The 23,844-nt window shown below is 38.6% G+C and overlaps 1 protein-coding gene across 1 annotated transcript in view; it reads right to left on the bottom strand.

Annotated features, from left to right (window-relative positions):
* grk3 (G protein-coupled receptor kinase 3) overlaps positions 1 to 23,844 on the bottom strand; it is a 262,680-nt gene that overhangs the window by 18,596 nt on the left and 220,240 nt on the right. Inside the window, exons 15-19 of the mRNA XM_059988030.1 lie at positions 23,605 to 23,705; positions 17,939 to 18,005; positions 15,414 to 15,509; positions 14,040 to 14,202; positions 11,241 to 11,377 (exon numbers count right to left, since the gene is read on the bottom strand). Of these exons, the coding sequence (XP_059844013.1) occupies positions 11,241 to 11,377; positions 14,040 to 14,202; positions 15,414 to 15,509; positions 17,939 to 18,005; positions 23,605 to 23,705 (564 nt within the window). The remainder of the gene's footprint in view (positions 1 to 11,240; positions 11,378 to 14,039; positions 14,203 to 15,413; positions 15,510 to 17,938; positions 18,006 to 23,604; positions 23,706 to 23,844) is intronic.

The raw sequence follows: 23,844 nt of genomic DNA, 5'->3' as shown, positions 1-23,844 counted from the left end.
TTCAAATATGAGGTTAAACATATCATCTTCCCTGGAAATGGTCAAACAACAGAATGCATATAAAGATCATTATAATATTACTACTAATAATAATATCCTTCTGTGATTCACTGGTGCATCAGGCAGCAACCTTGCCATTTCTTTAGAGCTTGTCTGTTTTATGAGGCTGAATTGCTAGCACAACACTCAACCCAGCATGGATGGAAAGCATGTAAGGAGCCGGCCAGATTCAAAACTGGAACCGCTCGCCCAAAAGTCTGGTGCAAATGTCACTACAGCACCCACCAGCTATAAAGATCACCTATCTGCATCTAAATGATGTTGCACCTGGCCTGTACATTGAAACTTACATCACAAATAAGGAGAAAGATGAAAGAAATAACATCAGTCAACACAATGAAAGCAAAATATTTACTGGAAAAATGCAGAAACAGTATGCAAAATAAAATATTATCCATTGTGGATAAACAATATTCTATGTGCTGTGACTTTTTAAAACAGACATTGATATTTTAATGTTTATTATAAATTAATTTATTATCTTCCAACAGACATACAACATCTGTGTCTTATTATAAAGTCAAATACATGTCCAATGCCATATTTAATTGCTGACGACACCACTGGTGGCAGCCAAATCAAAGGTGGTGAGAAATCAGCATGTAGCAGGGAGATTGAAAATCTGGTTGAATGGTGCCACAATATCAATCTCAGCAAAACCAAAGAGCTGATTATTAACTACAGGAGACAGAAATCAGAGGTCCTGAGCCAGTCCTTAGTAAAGGATTGGAGGTGTAGAGGGACTGTAACTTTCAATTCCTTGGCATTGTCATATCAGGGCAACTATCCTGGGACCAGTCATCACAAACGTGGCACAACAATTCCTCTACTGTCTTGCAAGTCTGTGCATATTTGGCACGTCAGCTAAAACTTTGACAAACTTCTATGGATCACAGTGGAGAGTATCGTGACTGGTTGCATCATGGCCTGGTATGAAAACATGACTGGAAGAGCTTACAGAAAGTGGTGGACACAGCCCAGTCCATCACAGACAAAGCTCTCCCCACCATTGAGCACATCTACAAGGAGCAACATCCATCATCAATGACCCCCAACAACCAGGTCCTGCTCTCCTTTTGCTGCTGCCTGCGGGAAGGAGGTACAGGAGCCTTAGGTCCCATATCACCAGGTTCAGGAACAATTATCACCCTTTGACCATCAAGCTCCTGAACCAGCGTGAATAACTTCACTCACCTCAACAATGAACTGATTCCACAACCTACGGACTCATTTTCAAGGACTTGACAACTCATGATCTCCGTATCTAACTATCTGTCAATTTATTAATTTGCATAGTCTGTCTTCTTTTGCATGTTGATGGTCTGTCAGTCTTTACTTGTGTGTGGTTTTTCATTGATTCTGTGTTCTACTGTGAACACCTGCAATAGGGTAGTGGTCAGCACAACACTTTACTGTACAGGCAACCTGGGTTTTAATTCCCACCGCTGCTTGTAATGAGTTTGTACATTCTCCCCATAGCCGCATCAGTTTCCTCCAGATGCTCTGGTTTCCTTCCACAGTCAAAATACGTACCATTTAGTAGGTTAATTGGCTATTATAAATTGTCCTGTGACTCAGCTAGGATTAAATCGGGAGTTGTTGGGCAGAGCAGTTTGAAGGGCCAGAAGGGCCTGTTCCTTGCTGTATCTCATTGAAAATTTAAAAAATCTCAAGGTAGCATATGGTGACATATACGTGCTTTGATATATATGAGGCAGTGTTAAAAAGCTGTGATTAAATCATTTGATGCACCAGCATGCTGGACAGCTAATAGTGACATGATGCATCTGTCTTATCTGGTTTCAATATCATGTTCATTCTTTTTGACTGGTAATCATTTATTTTAGCTTTCCTTCTTCTTTGTGTTTTTGCAGGAAATATTTTCATGCTACATCCATGAAAGACAACTTTTACCTTCTCTACATTATTGACCCCTTTAAATCAGGCACATTACAGGTCAGATACAGAGTAAAGATCCTTCTGAATACATGACTTGTAAATATAAGCATGAGTTTATATCAGTTGAGTTTATCAGTTTATATGAGTTTATTGCCCGACTGAGGAATCCCAAGCCTGGTATACGTACAATTATTTAGATTTCCGAATAAGCATGTTTTCCTACTGCCTATTGTCAGGATAGTGTACCAGGGTGACATTTCTATTACCACACGATTGTTCTTGCAACCTCTTAATTAAAAAGTGCGTCACCAGGCAAAGCAAAGATACTCATAAGGCAACAAAATCAAGTATGAGCAATAGTTAAAGTACCAAATAAGAAATGAGCAACTGCACACACATAATCCTACGGATCTTCTTGCAAAATAATATCTATCACCAGGTTAAAGCTGAAGATCATCTATATTAAAACATCATTAACAGCTGACTTGAATTCTGCCTGACTAAATGCTGAGACATCATAGGTAGTCTGTGGTAAGCCTGAACAAGTTTATATTGATAATATAGACAAAATAGGCATGATACATGCTGCCATTGAAATGGTTAAAAGCAATGTTGAAAAACATTGATTATTGATTAAAACATTAATTATTTGATATGCTAAATCACAGGAGGAGGCCATTTGGTTTACTGGATCCATGCTCGCTCCTAAAGAGGAACCCCATCAGTCCAATTCCCCTCTCCTTCCCCTGTAGCCTTGCAGCTTTCTCTCTCTCAGATGGATCAATTTTCTTTGGATTCTTTTGCTACTGCCCAACCCCTGAATTAAGGGGCCGCTGACCACCCATGGGCTTCTCAACATTAGACCCTTTTGAAGTCCCCCTTCTTAACAACGCTATACTTTTAACCTCAGGGGTTAGAGTAACATAGGCTCAGTAGGTGATGCATATGGAAATCAAAAAGATTTCCACACTTCAAGTTCTCACACTTCACAATTATCTTAGGCCTTTTATTGCTCTTCAAGCCGAGAATACTATGAGGTGATAGTGATATCACTATCACTGACGGAATTTATGGAACAACATTCTTTGTTGCAACAGGCTTCCAAGGTCTTCATCTACAGCAATGAGTAATTTAGTTGTCACCTAACCTACCAACACTTCTTTGAAGTGGGGGAAAAACTAAAATGCTAATGAAGACCCACAAGGTCATAGAGTGAACATGCAACCTTCACACAAACAGCACCAGAGATCAAGACTGGACTCAGGTCTGTGGTGCTGACTCTGGAGCAGATTCAATGCTTAATTGGTCCAATTAACACAAATAAACATTAATAAATTAAAGGCAATATTGAGCTGCATTATCAGAGCTCAAGTTAAAATATTATAGGCTAGAGTTTGAGAAATTATGTATTTAAATAAATAACCAAGGCTGAATTACTGACAGAATATTTTGTTGTTACTGCTGATGTCTTTTGCTTGAAAAGTTGAACATCAAATCAGAATTAGGTTTAATATCACTGGCGTATGTTGTAATATTTGTTGTTACCAGCCAACACCTTTTTGAAAGATCAAATAAACCTAAAAGATATACTAACTGAAGAAAAGCAATGGAGCTCTTGTACTTGAGCCAATATTTATGCTTGACCACTATCAAAACATGCTAACCACTGTGCTGCCTTATGCTTGCTCAATGACGGCAATTACACGTCAAAAAGAATTTGTGTTGCTGCAAAATCATGAGGCTATGAAAAGAGCTGGAATATATTTATCCAGTCTTTTATGCAGCCAAAACTGTAGAGTATACGGAGCATGATCAGACTGTAAATGGTTCTGATCAGACCTCATGCATGCTTCCAGTTCTGAATTCTAAGGCTTTCTAGAGCTGCAGGGCAAGCAAAAAGGAACAAACATGATTCCTGCTTTCAGAGGTTTGAGTAATGAAGGGTGGCAAGATACACCAGCTTATCTGTCATGAAGCTCAGTAAAAGGGTTTTGTAGAGATATACAAGATCATAAATAATATAAAAATATTTGGAACACTGTATTAAAATGCAAGAATTATGCCAGAGGCCTGAGATTCAAACTAGTAAAATCAAATTTAGGAATGGACTTCTGAACAGAACAATGAACAAAAATCCTTGGAATTATAGGAACAAACTAACTCTAAACTTCAGATTAACCTGTGTCACTGAAGAAACCATATGGGATGGAATAGTATTCTGCAGTCACAATTATCTCAGTAATATTTATTATATATGGAGCCACCTCTATTGTCCTGACTGATTTTAAAAATGCAAACTGTCTCACAGTGAGCTTTCTTTTTAAAGAAAAGAGTCAAAGAGGAGTTTTTGTGACAGAAATGAAGGCTATTCAAGTGCCTTCTGGGGGGGGGGGGGGGGGGTCTGCATCAACTGGGTCTCTGACACTGAGTCTGGTGCTGTGGGACAGAAGGGAAGTGTGGAGAAGAGGACTGCAGTACTGATAGGGGATTCCATAGTTAACACAAGATTCTATGGATGTGACAGAGACACCTGGATGGTATATTGCCCCCCAGGTGCCAGGTGCAGGGACATTTCAGTCAGGTCCACTACATTCTAAAGGAGGAGGAGAGCACCAAAAGTTTTGGTACATATTGGCACCAATGGCATAGGTAGGAAAAGGGGAGGAGGTCCTAAAGAGAGAACTTGTGGAGTTAGGTAGAATGATGAAAAGCGTGACCTCCCGGATAATAATTTCAAGATTGCTGCCTGTGCAACGTGGCAGTGAGGACAACAATGATTTGCCAGATGAATGAGTAGCTGAGGAACTGATGCAGGAGTTAGGGGTTCAGATTTATGAAATATTGTGTTCTCTTTGCGGGAGGTATGAACAATACGAAAGGGACAGGTTACACCTGAACCCAAGGAGGACCAGTATACTTGTGAGCAGGTTTGCTAGAGCTGTTTGGGAGAGTTTAAACTAAATTGTATCAAAAGGTTGACAAAAGGGGTGGGATGGCTGTTTTAGTAAAAAATGAAATCAAATCCTTAAAAGGAGATGATATAGGTTCAGAAGATGTAGAATCCTTGTGGATAGAGTTAAGAAACTACAAAGATAAAAAGAACTTTATGGGAGTTATATAGAGCCCTCAGAACAGTAGCAAGTATGTGGGTGACAAATTACAATGGAACATAGAAAAGGGATGCCAAAAAGTGCAATGTTGCCATGGTCATGGGGATTTCAATATGCATGTAGACTAGCAAAAGCCCAAAAGAGAGAATTCATAGAATGCCTATGAGATGACATTTTAGAGCAGCTTGTGGTTGAGCCCACTAGAGGAAAGGCTATTCTGGATTGGGTGTTGTGTAATGAACTGGATTTGACTAGGGAGCTTAAGGTAAAGGAACCTTTAGGAGCCAGTGATCATAATATGACAGACTTCACCCTGCAATTTGAGAGAGAGAAACTAAAGTCAGATGTATCAGTAATACTGTGGAGTAAAGAGAATCATAGAATCATGAAAGAGGAGCTGGCCAAAGTTGATAGGAAGTGGACGCTAGCAGGGATGATGGAACAACAGCAATGGCTGGAATTTCTGGGAAAAATTCAGGAGGTGTAGGATAGATACATCCCAAAAATAAAGTATTCTAGAGGATGAGACTGTGGGTGACAAGGGAAGTAAAAAACAACATAAAACCACAAGAGATGGCATATCATAGAGTAAAAGTAAGTGGGAAGTTAGAGGGTTGGGAAGCTTTTAAAAACCAATAGAAGGCAACTAAAAGGTCTTAAGGAGGGAAAAGATTAAATATGAAGGTAAGGTTGCCAATAATATCAAACAGAGCATACCAAAAGGTTTTTTTTAAGTATAAAGATTAAAAGAAAGGCAAGTAGATACTGAACTGCTGAAAAATAATGTTGGAGAGGTAGTAACAGGGTCAAGGAAATGGCAGACGAACTAAGTATGTATTTTACATCTATCTTCACTATGAAAGACACTAGCAGTATGCCAGATGTTTGAGAGTGTCAGGAGGCTGAAGTAAGTGCCATTGCTATTACTAGGGGGAAAGTGCATGGGCAGCTAAAAAGTCTGAAGGTAGTTAAGTCACATGGACCAGATGGACTACAGCTCAGGATTCTGAAAGAGGTAGCTGAAGAAGCTGTGGAGACATTAGTAATGATCTTTCAAGAATCACTACATTCTGGCATGGTTCCAGAGGAATGGAAAATTGCAAATGTCACTCCATTCTTCAAAGAAGGGAGTGGGGCAGAAGAAAGGAAATTATAGGTTTGTTAGCCTGACCTTAGTAGTTGAGAAGATGTTTGAGTCCATTGTTAAGGATCATTCAGGGTATTTGGAGGCACATGATAAAACAGGCCAAAGTCAGCATGGTTTCCTTAAACTTGAAGGGAAAATCATGCCTGACAAATCTGGTGGAATTCTTTCAGGAAATAACATGCAGGATAGACAAAGGAGAATCAGTAGATGTTATGTACTTTCAGAAGGCCATTGACAAGGTGCCACACATGAGGCTGCTTAACAAGATAAGAGCCCATAGCATAGATAAAGAATTGGCTGATTGGCAGGAGAAAAAGAGTGGGAATTATGGGAATCTTTTCTGGTTAGCAGACGATGGCTAGTGGTGTTTCGCAGGGACAGGTGTTGGGACTACTTTTTATTACGTTATATGTCAATGATTTTGATGACAGAATTGATGGTTTTGTGTCAAGTTTGCAGACGAAATGAAGATAAGTGAAGGGCAGGTAGTGTTGACCAAGCAGAGCGGCTGCAAGAGGACTTAAGACAGATTAGTAGAATAGGCAAAGAAAACAGTGTTGGGATGTGTATGGTCACGCACTTCGGTAGAAGAAACAAATGCGTAGACTATTCTTTAAACGGGCAGAAAATTCAAAAATCCAAGTTACAAAGGGACTTGGGAGACTTTGTGCATGATTTCTTTTTTTTTTTTTTTTTAATAATTTTTTATTGCATTTTTAAATGATTACAAAGTATGAAAAAAAAACAATGTATATAACCCATACCCCCTCCCCTTAACCCCTCCCCCCTAACTGCCCCTTAGAAAAAAAAAGAAAGAAAAAAAGAAAGAAAGAAAGAAAGGATGCCTGGTGGTTGGAAGATCTCCACATGCTCCATGGAGTTCGAAATAATTTTATTATGTATATTTATTTCTTTCCCCTAATAACCAATTGTTTCATCTTAAAAGCATCTATATATTTAATCCTGTCTTTCTTAAAGGTTCATGATTTCTTAAAGGTTAATTTGCAGGTTGTGGTGAAGAAGGCAAATGCAATGTTAGCATTCATTTCAAGAGGACTAGAATATAAAAGGAAGGATGCAATGCTACGGTGTTATAAGGCACTGCTGAGGTTTCATTTGGAGTATTGTGAGCAGTTCTGGGCCCCTAATCTAAGAAAGGATGTGCTGACATCAGAGAAGTTTCAAAGGAGGTTCATGAGAATAATTCTGGGAATGAAAAGGTTATCGCAGGAGTGTTTGGTGGCTCTGGGCTTGTATTTACTGGAAATTAAAAGATTGGAGGGGGGTTATCCCATTGAAACAAAGTAAATGTTGAAAGGCCTAGATACAGTGGATGTGGAGAGTGTTGTTGCATGAATGAAATCGCCGGGAAAATTACTACAAAGCAGCTTCTTTATTCGACCAAACAAGGTACAGCAACCATCATGTGGAGACACTCTCAGTGGAAATGTCTGCTGGTCCAACATGGGGCTCAATATTTACGTGCTAAACGCAAAGGACGATCCCAAATTTACAAAGTATAGACAATGCTTTCTTATGAAACTACATACAAACTTCACACCTCCTGATTTGCTTCCATCCCACAGATGCTATCATCGTCTAGACTGGGATTCACAGCTTTTAGGAATCCATTGTTCCATATTAAATCCATAATATCTATTCAAAGGCAGAAGACTGGTAGCTGAAGCCACTTGTTAAATGTAAATGACCTAAACCCAAAACTCCTCTAACAGAGAGTACATATCCTATATGTTGAGGTAGTCTAGGACCAGAGGGATGTTCATTTAGAATGGAGATGGGGTGGAATTTCTTTAATCAGAGGATGGGGAATCTGTGGAATTCAATGCCATAGGTGGCTGTCAAGTCCAGGTCAGTGGATATACTTAGGGCGGAGGTTGATAAGTTCTTGATTAGTCAGGGCATGAAAGGTTACAGAGGAGGAAGGAAAATGGGGTTGAGAGGGAAAATGGATCAGCCATGATGAAATGGCAAAGCCTCTCACTAGGCTGACTGGCCTAATTCTGCTTCTTTTTCTTTTGGTCATCATGCATTTTTCAGTCACCCACCAAAAAGTGACTTGTTAATTTTGCTAACTTAGCTCATAAAAGCTCTTGGAACTGCTTAGAACATAGGTTGAGAGGAGATTTTATAGAGGAATACAAAATTATGAGGGGTATCACGCTTGGTGATGCAATAATATCAGTGCTGGACTCTGGAGTGAAGATTCCTACGTTCGAATCCAAGTCAGGTTGAGTGTTGAGCTAGCAACTCGGCCTCATAAAAACAAGAATAGCTTGCTACGGAAACACCATCTAAAGACGGTGCCCCGATAACTCCACTGCAGAGTTAAGGGCTATTCCTCTTCTATAAATAGGGTAAATGCAAGCAGGCTTTTTCCACTGAGGTTGGATGGGGCTACAACTGGGTTAAGGGTCAAAGGTGAAAAGTTCAAGGGCAACATAAGGAAAAACTTCTTCACTCAGAGAGTCGTGAGAGTGTGGAATGAGATGCCAGTGCAAGTAGTGCATGTTAGCTTGATTTCAAATTTTAAGAGAAATTTGGAAACAGATACATGGATGGTAGGGGTATAGAGGGCTATGGTCCAGGCGCAGGCTAATGGGAGTAGGCAGCTTAAATGGTTCAGCATGGATAAGATGGGCTAAATGGCCTGTTTCTGTGCTGTAGTTTTCTATGTCTTTAACTAATACAAGTCTATAAAGTGTAAGATACCACCAACTCAAAACTAGCCACGCAGTAATTTTTGATTTTTATGATATGATAATTCACAGTGAACTACATCACATAATTGATTTGGAAATGTCTAAATAAAGAAAAAGTCATATAGTTAGAGAAATATGTTTCTCAATCAAGAAATTACAACTACTAACACAATTCTGTTTTACAGTTTCTCTCTTGCAGTTTAAAAAAAAATATGGTTTCTGAACTTCCCTACATTAGCATTGTGAGATGAAATTCATGGATGACAATTCAAAAACTTTGTGCTCAGAAAATCACTACTTTCTTTACAATCTAAGATTTAAGGGTACAGCAAAATTTTAGTATCTTGATTTAAATTCTTTTTCAATCTTTTTATTGAATTTCATATATATTAAAAAAATAACATAATAATGAATAGGTTATAAGTGCACTAGATTTGAAATTACATTAATAATAAGATAACAATATCCTATTAAAATATCAACAGAAAAAATAGTACATTAATCAATCAAGCCTATAATAATTATATATTAAAAAAATCATCAAAAGAAAAAAAAATTAAAAATACAAGAAAAAATATATATTGAGAAAAAAAACACTAAACTAAACTAACATGGGCAATAATAACAGTTTATATGTATATGATAGTGTCAAAAACTCTGGAACTCCATACCTGAACAAGAATAAATAGAGAGAAGGTCTGGAAGAGGCCAAATTAATTCATATGAAAATGTTGAACGAACAGTCCCCAAGTTTCTTCAAATTTAATTGATGAGTCAAAAATAGTGCTTCTAATTTTTTCCAAGCTCAGGTAAGAGATAGTTTGAGAGAACCACTGAAACGCGGTAGGAGGATTTACTTCTTTCCAATTTTGTAATATAGACCTTCTGGCCATTAATGTTACAAAGGCGATCATTCGTCTAATTGAAGGGGAAAACTGATTACCATCCTCATTTGGTATACCAAAAATTGCAGTAATAAAATGAGGTTGTAAATCGATATTCCAAATTGAGGAAATGGTAGCAAATATGTCCTTCCAATAGTTATGTAAAGTGGGACATGACCAAAACATGTGGGTCAATGAAGCCACATCTGAATGACATCTGTCACATTGAGGGTTAATATGAGAATAGAATCGAGCAAGCTTATCTTTAGACATATGAGCTCTATGTACAATTTTAAATTGTATTAAAGCATGTTTAGCACACATAGAAGAAGAATTAACCATTTGTAAAATTTTTTCCCATTTTTCTGTTGATATATTGAAGTTCTTTTTCCCATTCTTGTTTAATTCTACCTGATATTTCTGGTTGTATCTTCATAATCATATTATAAATAAAAGCCACTAATCCCTTCTGACAAGGATTTAAGGTAAAAATCAAATCTGAGAAATCCATTGAAGTTGAATTGGGGAAAGATGGTAGAACTTTATGTAAAAAATTTCTGATTTGTAAATATCTAAAAAAATTAGATTTAGGTAACTTAAATTTGTTGGAAAGTTGGTCGAAAGACATCAAACTACCTTCAAAAAAAAGATCACGAAAACATTTTATACCTTTCCTTTTCCATATGCTAAAAGCTTGATCTGTCAAAGGTTTGAAAAAAAAATTAAGTAAAATAGGGCTATCAAGAACAAAGTTTTTCAGAGTAAAAATTGAAACCAATTGATTTAAATTCTTAGCAATTTTATGACAAAAGAAATGGTGAGGAACTCCAGAATGTAATTATAACCAAAGCTGGCACTGACTATCATAGTTATTAGTATTATAAATGCATGTGATAGAAAGGAAAAATTATTGCTTTAGCCATCCTTTCTCTATTTTTTTGAATTTATGGGACAGATAAGCAGATGCTCACTTCTCTTCTTAATATTTATTTATGTTATCCTACTTAGTGATAAAGTGTGGAGAAGGTCCTTCCGGCTGTTTGAGCAACGCCCAACGAACGAGATTAACCCTAACCTAATCACAGACAATCTACAATTACCAATTAACCTACTTTGGACTGTGGGAGGAAAACCCATGCATTCCACGGGGAGGATGTACAGATAGTCCTCACAGAATGACACCGTAATTGAACTCCAAACTCCAGAACACTCCAAGCTGTAATAGTATTGTTCTAACTACTTTGCTACCTTGCTGTGGTGCTTAATGCTTTCTAACTTGATTGTTTTTAATATTTAACACTCAAATATAGCAACTGAGGCTTTCAGCTTAATTAAACTTCCATTTGTTTGCTACTATCCTGACAGTCATATGCCCATTCACAAGCGTTCTCGTCATTTCAGTCCGCCAAACATTGCTTACCCGTGACTCGCCCTCTCCTCTCCATTCCAGCCGATTTGGAAAGAGGTAGAAGTAACGACGTTGCCACTGTGTCAAGAAGGGGTTTCCTAATTTCAGCATATAACCGTGCATGATGCAGTCTTTCCCCAGAGCATAATCTGCATACAAAAGGTTATATTATTTCAGGTTTTATACCATAAAAACATGTGGTAGGAATAGTATTAAATCACTGAATTCTTCCCCACCATTCTGTGAGATAGTGGTTGATCAGACTGTTGGCTGCAACTCCACTTTACTTCCTGATTCTCATGATCTTCAAATCTCCACCAGACCAAATATCTAACAATAACTTACCTCCATCTTTCTTGAGAAGATGACTTCCTCATTTTTAAATTTCCTAATGACATTTGTTCTTGGTATTTTTTCACTTTGGCCTATGTCTCTTGCCTTTTATTAATCTAGTAAAGTTACCTGTATCAAGAAGACTATACTGATATCTTTGTCCATTCTTACTTTCATCAAAGATGGTAGACAATAGTTAGAGAGGACAAATTTCCTTTTCTCTACTGGTATGAAAGCCAATTCCACACATCCTGATTAATGCAGGCTTGAACAGATTGCTGCGTGTGCTTGCGACTTCCTCCCTTTGTCACTAAGCAACAGAGCTTTAATGGATGGACGTTTTCACAACTGGACAGAGCTCTGATTAGACTTCACCTGCATTTATTCTGGCCTTGGAGTAGTTCCAGTGCAGATTCATTCTTTGAGTGGACACATGGGGTAGACCCAGACCTGTTCTCCTATATGTATATATATATTTATATATTTTGAGATGATCTAATTGACACGTTCAAAACAAATGAAGGAGTGATAAAGCCAATAAAGAAAAACCATGACCTCTGGTGAGCAAACCCAGAGGAAGAGAAATATAATATTTTGAGCTTGGCCATTTGCAGTAATTTCAGAAAACACAAAATGTAGATAGAATCGGTAATTCTCAGCTGTAAAGGTTATGTGAGGCTGCCTTGCTACTTTTTAGACATATACTACAAAGTCCCTCTGATCTTGCACCCCTTTTAAATAATATTTCATTTCCTACAATGCTCCTTCTCATTCTACCTCCCAAAACACATCAATCTCACATTTCTCTTGCCAAGTGTCTGCTCACTCTGCAAACCTGTCTGTACTTTTCTGTGCTATCCTCTTGTCTGTAGTTGCTGGGCTGATCTCTGAACCCTTTTGTGAATGAGAAGCACGAGAAATAGATGAAAAGACAACCATAGGTATCTGAAGGATATTCCAAGAAGATGAACACATAAAACAACCTGAATGGGCAGTTTCCTGATGTTTGCAACCAGCAATAGATGTGTACTGTAAGGTATTGTGTAAAAGTCTTAGGCACATATATATAGCTAGGGTGCTTAAGACTTGTGCACAGTACTGTATTTGTCAAAGTGGAGTGGAGAGTGAGTTTGTAAATCTGGCAGGAGTAAGAGGTTTAGGGAATGGCGAGGGTGGAGTGCCATGGGAGGGGTTTGGGACAGGTGGCAGAGAAGGAGTGCCAGCGTGCAGGTTGGTGCAGGTGCAGACACACCCAAACCTGAGCCATTTGATTCCAAACGGATGGTTTAATAATTGTTTCAGAATGTCTCTCCAGTGTTTCCCATGCCCTCCCACTTCCCTTCCTCTTTGCTAAACCATGATTCTCCTCTCCCTACCCCCTTCTCACTCACAGTCTGCAATAGAGACCCATATAAAAATCAGGTTTATCATCACTCACGTGTCATGAAATTTGCTTTTCTTTGTGGCAGCATATATAAAATTACTACAGTACTGTGCAAGCCTTAGTCACCCTAGCAATAGATATGTGCCTAAGACTTTTGCACAGTACTATATATATGCACCAATGGACCACAACCTTGTCGTGGTTTGGAAGCTTGCGTGCCTCAGTGACCCAGTCATTTTGACAGGAGTCAGGGCTTTATGCTTTAGCTCTTGGTAAGATTACCTTTACCAAACAGGTCAAAGGGTAGAGACCAGACTAGGTGTGGTCCACCTGTTCTCCAGGTTTGGGAATTCAGCTAACAATTCTAACTGGGTAAGTGAAACTGTTACGGAAACAGCAATGAAGAATCCTTCTACATCTGAGTGCGATGGTATTCCCAAGTCTCCACCCAAGTCTTGAATGCCTGAATTAGTGAAAACTGAGAGGAAGGTACTGGCATGATGAAGGAAGCCCTGAATACCAAGACTAAGACCAAAATTGGCCAAGGACACACAGAGATGGAGGATCTTCATTTCTGCCTGAACACCAGTGATGTAACAGACAGTAAGTACTGAAAGTAAGTACCTTGTTACATGCATACACCAATGCAAGAGTGCTGGGAAGTCTGAACTAAGCAACTTATCAAAGGGTTAAATCAGTATTGTTTTATCACAATTCTTTTCCATTTACATCTTGGCCACCTATCTGTGTTTCACCTTTGTGTCCGCCGGATCAGAACATAAGGCCACCGTGATGAGTACCCAAGGTGGGGAAGTAGTAGATAAGACACAAATCAACATCACTGCAATTGAATGGTGAATGAGGACAGAAAGATTGAATGATCTAATCAGGACTCTTGCACGACGAATGAAGCACAACAGATAACATACTGAATGAGAGTACATGAAAATACAGGAAATGCAGGGCAAATTTCATCAGTAAAAGACATCAACATTACAGGCAGACGTAGAATGCCAAGCTGAATATCTTGTAGCATTTTCAATACAATAGAAATAGCTTTATGATGCATCAGATTTGGAAATGAACATTCCTACCTTCTTCATGACCAAGCATCTTATTCTTGGCTCTCTTTCTCATCTCGTTTTTATCAGTGTCACTATTGACCGCTTCATACACTGTTTCTGCGACCTCCTGTTGCCAACGTTCCGATATCACCAGAGGAAAGTTTTTATAGAGCTCCTGATCGCTATCCAACAGCTATGAAGGAGAAATGAGAGTGAGAGTGTTAGTGAGAAAAAAACAGAAAATGGCAAAAGGAAGAACAGATGTAGATGGAAGATGAGCAAGATTTGAGTGATAGAAGGATCAGAGAAGAGAAAACATGACAAGCAGTAAAGAAAGGGTATTTTTGGGGAGCATGAAAGAGGAAGAGAATCAAAGTGGGGGCATGGGGAGAGGATAAAGGAAAGTAAAGGAGGTTAGGAAAAAATGTACAGCAAAATAGATTAAGAAACAATATTAGCAAATGAGTTACTAACGTGGGTTTACTTTGGTGAAGATTTTTCGTTATGAACATAATTCAAAGTTTAATAACATTTCCCATCTCTTATATTGTTTACTTAAATCTGGTAATTGTATAGTGAGGACCATATCGTCATTTCTTTTTAACTTCTGCGCAATATACAGTTCAATATACCTTGTTCAGCATACTACCATGCAATATTCTGGATTTTGTTTAATTGATAAGTCTGAAAGCACATTCTATTGAAATCACCTTTTTAAAAAACCATCACAATATTTGCCTTTCCTTCACTAAATCTCTAGACTCGGGGTTCCCAACCTGGGGCCCATGGACCTCTCAGTTAATGGTGTGAGCCCAGGCCTTAAAAAAGGTTGGGAAACGCTGCTGTAGACTAATATGCATTTCACAGTTTAAAATGACATTCTTTAAAGATAGTCTTCCACATCTATTATACCAGGTGTTGGAAATACTAAAATGTAATGAAATCAAAGGTGAAGATCATCATATATGAGTTGTCACAGAAAGGCTATAGCTAGGGACTAGTCTGTCATTCACCCATTACAAAGTGCTATAGATACCATTAACACCCTTCTTTGTTAAGTTGACTGTAGGTTACTCTGAGAATGCCAGTATGCGGAATTTGAACAGGCAGAACAGATATCAGAAGGTTGCACAGATGTCACCACTTTCCGGTAACACAGATGCCACCCACACGAAACAGCTGCACAATATGACTGTTCAAGCACCACTCATTAAGAAGTTGCTGCCCATGCCAACTGGTTATAGATATGGCACCAGTACCAAATGCAACCAAAGCCTACCTCACACACATATTATTATTTTGAGAGCCATTTATTCTATTGACACTTCAAATTTTGCTGGGGTTTGGTCTGTTCTAAGGATCCAGGATAATGATGAGAAAACTGTTAAAACTAGCAGACGATACCTTGATGCCCTTTGTATCTTCTTCATCAAATGATCCTATGTCAAACGCATCAGCTGCATTCACCTCTCCCCGGGGAGGAATAAGTGGAGGCAGGTACTTGAAACAGAAAAATACAATGAAGACAGTTTAGCATAACAGCTGTGGTACATGATAACTGGCACCAGGAAATCTCTTATCTATATGCTCATGGTGGTGGGTAGTCTTAGTGAAGTTAAAATAATACAAAAATGGGTTCAACATGGAGAATTTTCACTTCACAATTGCTTCCCTGTTCCAATTCTGCATTACATTCCTGTCTTTAAATTCTAGTCATCCTGAAATAAACGTTAATATTGCATTTACCTTCCTACCACCAACTTAAAGTGCAAACTAAACTTCAGGGAATCCTCCATGAGCATTCCCAGGTCCTATTGCACCACTAATTTCTGAATTTACTCCTTGTTTAGCAAATAGTCTGCATCTTTATTCCTTCTTCAAAGTGCATGACCATACACTTCTCTATAGTCTATTCCCTCTGCCACTTCTTTGCCTGTTCTCCTAATCTGTCAAAGTCCTTCTGCAGACACCCTGCTTCCTTAACATTAGCAGGCCCTCCACTTACCTTTGTATCATCTGCAAACTTGGCCACAAAGCCATTAATGCTGTCATCCACATCACTGATGTAAAATGTGAAAAGAAGCGGCCCCAACACTGACCCACACAGAACACAACTAGTTACCGACAGCCAACCCTTATTTGCATTCTTTGCTTCCTGACAGTCAGCCAATCCTCTATTCGTGCTAGTATCTTTCCTACAATACCAGGGGCTTTTATCTTGTTTAGCAGCTTCATGTGTGGCATCTTGTTAAGGGTCTTCCAAAAATCCAAGTACACCACATCCACTTATTCTCCTTTGTCTGCTTGCCTGTAATTTCCTCCAAAAAAATGCCAACAGATTTGTCAGGCAAGATTTCCCTTGATGGAAACCATACTGACTCCTGCCTATTTTATCATGTGCCTTCAAGTACCCCAAAACCACATCCCTAATAATGGACTCCAAAATCTTCCCAACCACAGAAATCAGGCTAACTGGTCTATAATTACCTTTCTTCTTAAAGAGAGGAGTGACATTTGTAATTTTCCAGTCCTCTAGAACCATTCCAGCATCTGGTGATTCTGGAAAGATCATTACTAATGCCTCCACAATCTTTTCAGCAACCTCTTTCAAAACCCTGGGGTGTAGTCCATCCAGTCAAGGTGACTTATCTATCTTTAGACTTCTCAAATTCTCAAGCACCTTCTCCTTGTAATAGAGACTTCACTCACTTCTAACCCTTAACCCTAGAATTTCTGGCATAATGCTCGTGTCTTTCATGGTAAAGACTTCTTTGCCCCCCATTATTAACTCTCCAGTGTCATTTTCCAGCAGTCTGATATCTACACTTGTTTATTTTTTACTCTTTATATAGCTGCAAAAAAACTTCTGGTATCCCTTTTATTATTATTGACTGGCTTACCTTCATATTTCATCCTTTAACTCCTTTTTGATATTTCAGTTTTCTTCTGTTGGTTTCTAAAAGCTTCCCAATCCTCTAGCTCCCCACTAATTTTTGCGATATTATGTACCCTCCGGAATGGGAATGGGGATTGGAATTAAAATGGCTAGCCACCAGGAAATCTTGGTTGTTGTGGATGAAGCAAAGAGGCTTGACAAAGCCTCCAATCTATGTAGAGTAGATGACCCCAAAGACTGAGATCTTTGACCGATTTAAGCACCGAGCCAGATTGGAAAGGTTAGTACAGGCCAAATTGAGGCAGTGGGGCCCAGGCCTGAGAGCATATTGAAGAGGGAAGGCCCCAGTCCAAGAGAGTGGAACGAACCAAGGTTTGGCCAATTTAAGTACTCGGCCAGATTGAAAAAGACATTGTGTTGGGGATGGAGGAGAGGGATAGGCTGGTATTCAGTTCACTGCTTGGTGAGGTTTGCTCTTCTCTGTGCAGAACTGAGGCAGTGGCTTGCAACTAATGGACTCCTGGATCAGCTGTGACTGGCTTATGGCTATGAATTTACTTTCATAAACTTTAGTTCTGAATGTTATTTGCTAACTTTTTATTGTTTGCATGATTTGTTCTTTTTTTTGCGCATTGGGTGTTTGATGGTCTTTTTTAATGGGTTCTATTAGGTTTCCTTGTTTTGTGGCTGCCTATAAGGAGATGAATCTCAAGTTTGTACAGTATATCATATACATACTTTGATTAAAAAATGTACTTTTGAACTTTTGAACACGGCCTTGGGGACCTTTTGAGCAGATGCACAAAATTGGCCTGGTAACTTCTTAGATTAGGGACAAAACTGAAGATTAGGTGAATGAATTTGTAAAACAGAAAAGAATTCCCTTTAAAAATGTAACAGAATTTGTGACTTTTCTTACTGATGCAGTTGGTATGCAATCTCACCACACAAAGGTTTATGCAATATTAGTTCAATGTACAGGCAGACTCGATCATTTGTTTTCAAAGAAAGACAAAAATGAGCCATTTCTTACCTTCTGCAAGTAGACTTGTTGCCAATCAATCCCTTTAAAAAACGGATGTTCTTTCACTTCCACAGCACTATAGAGATAAAACGTATCATGTAACTCCAATGCTTAAACCATAATTAACCCTTATATTAACCAGTAACTGTAGCTTGCATAAACAAACTAATACCAATGACTTTGAGCAATAAGAAGCTATTAAACTTTGGATGGGATGGAACTATAAGATATATGAATTAAACCTTGGGCAAGTTAGTTAAACAAAAATCTTGGCACTGAACAACCAATGTCAACCTTAAACCTCACACTAGGAAGCAAATTTTATCAGCAATGTTGAAAGTGAGCAACATCACAGAATGACTGTCTGTCATGCTACTAACAGCACTTTGAAAGAAGAATCATTCTGAACAAATCCTCACATTGTAACCAAAGTCCTGCACATCTCCATGCACTTCACTCTTATTATTATGTAAGTTAGTTTCCACTACTTTTTCAGATGGTAAATTCCAAATCATAAACAAACCCCCTGCCTAAAAATACCTCTTATTTCTTCTTTAGTTTCCTAATAATATCCATCCTCTAAGACATTGGAAATAATTTTTCCTTATTCTTTCAAAATGTACTTTATTTACAAAGTCCTCCATTAAATCAACTCCAACTAAGAAATAATTTCCAATTTCCCTAGATCAGGGGTCGGCAACCCACGGCTCCGAGCCGCATGCAGACTCTTTCATCTCTGTGCTGCGGCTCCCTGTGGCTTTGGAAAATAAATGATGAGTATTTAATTAAAATGTATTTTATGTTAGTTTGTTAGTTTTTGAAATGTAATTCTAAATTTGAAGATTATGGTGATCTTGTACGATCTAAATAAAACGTTGTGGCGACCCATTTCCTGGCACATCTGAACCAGCTCACAATTAGCCAGCGTTCCGGCTCAGGGAGATAGCCTACGGGGGTTTGTGAGTACGTGTCTTTTGGAGCATCCGTGCCCACGGGGGGGGGGGGGGGGGGGGGAGGGTTGAAGGAGGCTTAAAAGCAAGGCTGTTTAGTTCGAATAATGTTATCTTTGACTGCAGTTTACCGACTCCGTGTCGTTATTTTAGCGCTGCGTGTAGCACACCGCTACAACGTCTTTTTTATCGCTATTAATATGTCACCACTGCCAATGCCTGACACCCGCCACTCCCCTAAGCATCGATCCATCCCTACTGAATACGACTGCATTGGCAGGTGTGAGTCAACCTGATCTTGAGGTGGAACTGGCCGACACAGCCGACAAAGACATATGGGTGTCCAAGTTTAGACGCTTGACAGCAGACCTTGAAGATGTTGCCCGTCAGAAGGCCGTTCTTGCTCAGATGGAATGATATTGAAAACCTCCCCAAATGAACAAACTTGTGTTCGAAACATGGAATGCTATCCCCGACATTTATGTAAACATTAAAAAGTATGCGCTTGGAGTCCTGTCAATCTTTGGATCCACATATGTATGTGAGCAGGTGGTCTCCAACATGAACTTTATTAAAAACAAACATCGTGCACACCTCACAGATGACAGTTTGCGATCCTGTGTAAAGATGAAGGTGACGTCATACAGCCCTGATGTGCAGACGCTCTGTGCTGAGGTCCAGGAGCAGAAATCCCATTAACCAAGTATGATAAATATTTTAATTGCCTATTATTTTACGTATATTCATATTTTTTCATGGTTCAGTGAAATAGTCCTTTTATTTTTCAGGATGACAGCTGGCTGACGTTATTTTTGGTTTGCTGCTGGCGGACAATTTAAGTTCGGCATTTTTCATAAATACAAGAAGGACTCAAATAGACGTTGAGTATTTTACTTAAAAGTAACCTTCAACCCAACGTCTTTTTTTCGGGGTTCAAGATGTTTTTGTTGCATGCAGAAATGTAATTTCGTTTTCTCTGTAGGAGTTCATCGATTTCATAAATGCAACACATTATAGTTTGTTTATACATAGCATAAAGTAAAAAAAACGTTGTATGCAGTGTTATTTCATTTTAAATGTCAAACAGGTTTTGTGGCTCCCAGTGTTTTCTTTTCTGTGGGAAACGGGTCCATATTGGCTCTTTCAGTGGTAAAGGTTGCCGACCCCTGCCCTAGATAACTGAAATAATTCATCCCCAATACTGTTGTTAGCTTCTCCAAAGTTTTGGCATACTTTCTGAATTCTGTCATCTAGAACTGGACTCCATAAACCAGCTAACTCTTAATTTACAATTTATAGTCTGATATCCTTGCATTTGCAGTCTATACTTTCTCAACATATCCTAATCGGTAAACCTTGGCCACATGCAAAAGATAACAGAACTATGGCAATGAGCAAAAGGAAATTATTACTCCAGGGGTGAAACAGTAAGTTGCAATCACTAAACCTCGCACTGAACAATAAGACATCATTAGCAACCTTGGCACTGAGCAACAGAAAGTAATTATTGAGAACTGTGTAACACAATATAATCAGGAACCCTGAGGGTCAGGAACAAGGAATTGTCAAGTCAGACAGAGAGCAATATTATCAATGCTGCTGGTATTGAGCAACAAAATATAATCATCAGCTTGACATAAAATCATTAACTCTCGAAAACAAACAAAATATAATCATTGATTACTTGAGGTGAAATAATCAGTTACCCTGGCACTGAGACAGCATTAGGCATCATCAGGAGCCTTCACAAGTGAGCAACAAGGCTTCATAATAAACTTGGAAGTGACCAACAACAATTATAAAACTGATATTAAGCAATAAGCTTTTATCATTTGTATGTTACTGAACATAAAGGTCACTAAAACTGTGATTGAGCATATTATCACTAGCACAGGTACTGACTAACAAGGTACCATCACAATTTGAACTATATCTGAAATATATCACAGTCAGCAAAGTAATTGATACCTTGTGGCAAGGTATTATTTCATTATAATTAACCCTGGGACAGCATGAGAAGATATGATAAGTGTCACTGGCACTCAGCAATACATTTTAGTACTAACCCTGACACTGAACAAGTAAGTTCCATCAGTCGCCTTAACACTGAATACATAAACCTTTCACCAAATAGCAAGATATCATCAGTGACCTTCATACTGACCAACAGGATACTGATGTCACCGCTACAAGGTACAATTAGCTTTATTACTGCCAATGAACAAGGTGAGATTAGATAGGGTACAGAACAGCATGATACTAATATTAATCTAACATAAACACAATTATTATTAAACTTGACAATGAAATACAGTGCACACTACACTTCCAGAATTCTGCAGAGCATCCCTTCTGATAACTAACATTTGGAAACATGTAGTAAGGGGTAAACTTTCAAGAAGAACCTGGCTTTTAGAATTATGAGTATAACTAAATAATATGTTTCCTCAATTTTCCTCGAGGATTATACTAATTGACAACTCATGAAACCAAACCTAACAAAACAGGTTCAGAGGCAAATCAATGGAAGCTGAAAGAAAGACAAGGGACTAGTAGGGTCAATTTCACTTATTTTAATATGACTCCCCAGCATCTTCAAGGTGCAATGCCACAAAAAGGTGGCATACATCATTAAGGACCCTCATCACCTAGTACATGCCCTCTTCTCATTGCTACATCAAGGAGGAAGTACAGAAGCCTGAAGGCACACACTTAATGAATCAGGAGTTGCTACATCCCCTCTGCTAACGGATTTCTGAATGGATATTGACCCCATGAACACTACCTCAAAGCTTCATAGGTCCAAATTAATGTCAGAGAAATGTATACAATATACATCCTGAAATGCTTTTTCTTCGCAACCATCCACAAAAACAGAGATGCCCCAAAGATTGAATGACAGTTAAATGTGAGAACCTCAAAGTCCCCTCAGCTCCCCCTTCCCGTGCGTAAGCGGCAGCAAACAACGATTCCCCCTCCCCCCAGCAAAAAAAAAAGTGCACCCGCTACTGAGCAGAAGCTTGGGCTAGCTGATGGCAAAGACACAGACCTTGCAGTTACCCCGGCATCCGACAAACCACAGGTTCTCTCTCTCCCTAATAAGGGAGAGGGAGGCACCCCCCATTTTCACTACTCATTACTTTTCTTTATTTTTCTCTTTCTGCACTACTTATTTAACATTATATATATTTCTTACTGTAACAGTTTTTATTATGTATTGCAATCTACTGCAGCCACATAACAACAAATTCAATAAATGTTATGACATATGCCAGTGATATTTAACCTGATTCTGAATCTGAACTCTTAACCTAGTGTTGTTTACTAGAGGTACTCAATAACTTTATTGTATTACACACGAACCCAGTCTATAAAGTAAAAGGTATGAATTAATTTTATAATCATTTTTACTGAAAACAAAACATCACCATGGAATTAAGGTGGAGCATAAAAAGTTGCTTAATACCAAATGACTGAACGACTGAGTCAATTTTATAAATGTACATCCTGTGCAGAAATCACTGACACCAACTCCTGCAGTTCAGCATTTTACTTTGCGTATGATGTCAGAGATTGCTGAGCACCTTCTTTAACCTTCACTGTGCACAGACTCCTAGATTCAATTCTTTTTGAAGATATTAAATGAAATAGAACCCAAACAAACCTCCCTCCAACTCATTCACCATATTGTTTCCTGTAGATGAGTATACTAAGCAATTACCCTCTGGCATATAATGGTCAACTAATTAGATATACAATTAAAACATGTTTATGAAAATGGTTATTTCTTTCAACTTTAATACCATCTTTCTTGAAGAAATGCAATGGTCACAGATTCAAGTATATCACATTCCTTCAAACTACTTTGTTGCAGCCTTGTTGACAACTAGTAAATTGGATTGACAAGACAGTCTTCATCAATATTTTGATAGTCTTTCATTTAGTAAAATACTTTTAACATTTTGCAAATCACAAACACAAGAAATTCTGCAGAATTGGGAGACAGCTTCGTCAAGCACCTGTGTCCCATCTGCCAAAAGTGGAACTTCCGGGTAGCCCAACATTTTAATTCCTATTCCCATTCCAATTATCAGTCCATGGCCTCCTCTTGTGTAACAATAAGGCTACCCTCAGGGTGGAGGAGCAATATCTTATATTCCGTCTGGGTAGCCTCTAACTTGATGGCACGAATATCGATACCAGTAATAATTTTTTCCCAGCCCCCTTCCCTCTTCTTCTTTTCCTCACTCTGGCCTGTTAGCTCTTCTCACCAGCCCATCACCTCTCCTTGGGCCCCGACCTCCTTCCCCTTCTCCCATTATCCAACCTCCTCTCCTATCAGATTCCTTCCTCTTCAGCCCTTTACCCTTCCCACCTACATGGCTTCACCCATCATCTTCTAGCTAGTCCTCCTTCTCTTCCTCCAGCTTTCTATTCTGGCATCTTTCACTTTCCTGTCTAGAAGAAGGGTATTGGCCTGAAATATTGACTGTTTATTCATTTCTATAGCTGCTGCCTGACTTGCTAAGTTTCCCAACTATTTTGTGTACTTAACATTTTGTAACGTGAAGTAAATATTTTAGCTGACAAGTGATCAAGATCACAGAACTAAAATCCTTGCCAGCTATTACATGTCTTCACCCCTTCAGAAAGCATATCCTTAACATTTTCTGGTAGTCTCAAAGCTTCTTAATTATGCAAGGAAAGCATAAAATTACAGCCTACCCTCGTCCTAGGCATCCCAGTCTCTTGGCAACATCACGCTGTAACAAACCTTCCAAAAGAGACTTTAACTCCACAGAGAAAGTATCGGGCAATTCCACATTCTGAAGGAGAAAATGAAAAATATTAAATAATGTTGTATAAATTGAATGGATGTCCCTTATATTCTTAATCGAACCAATGTATTTCAGATTAACATGCTTTGTGGAAACTACTGTGGAAAATCAACAAGGCTATAAAATA

This window comes from Hypanus sabinus, chromosome 13 (genome assembly GCF_030144855.1).
Source record: "Hypanus sabinus isolate sHypSab1 chromosome 13, sHypSab1.hap1, whole genome shotgun sequence".
NCBI lineage: Eukaryota > Metazoa > Chordata > Chondrichthyes > Myliobatiformes > Dasyatidae > Hypanus > Hypanus sabinus.
This window is presented reverse-complemented; position numbering and strand designations above follow the sequence as displayed.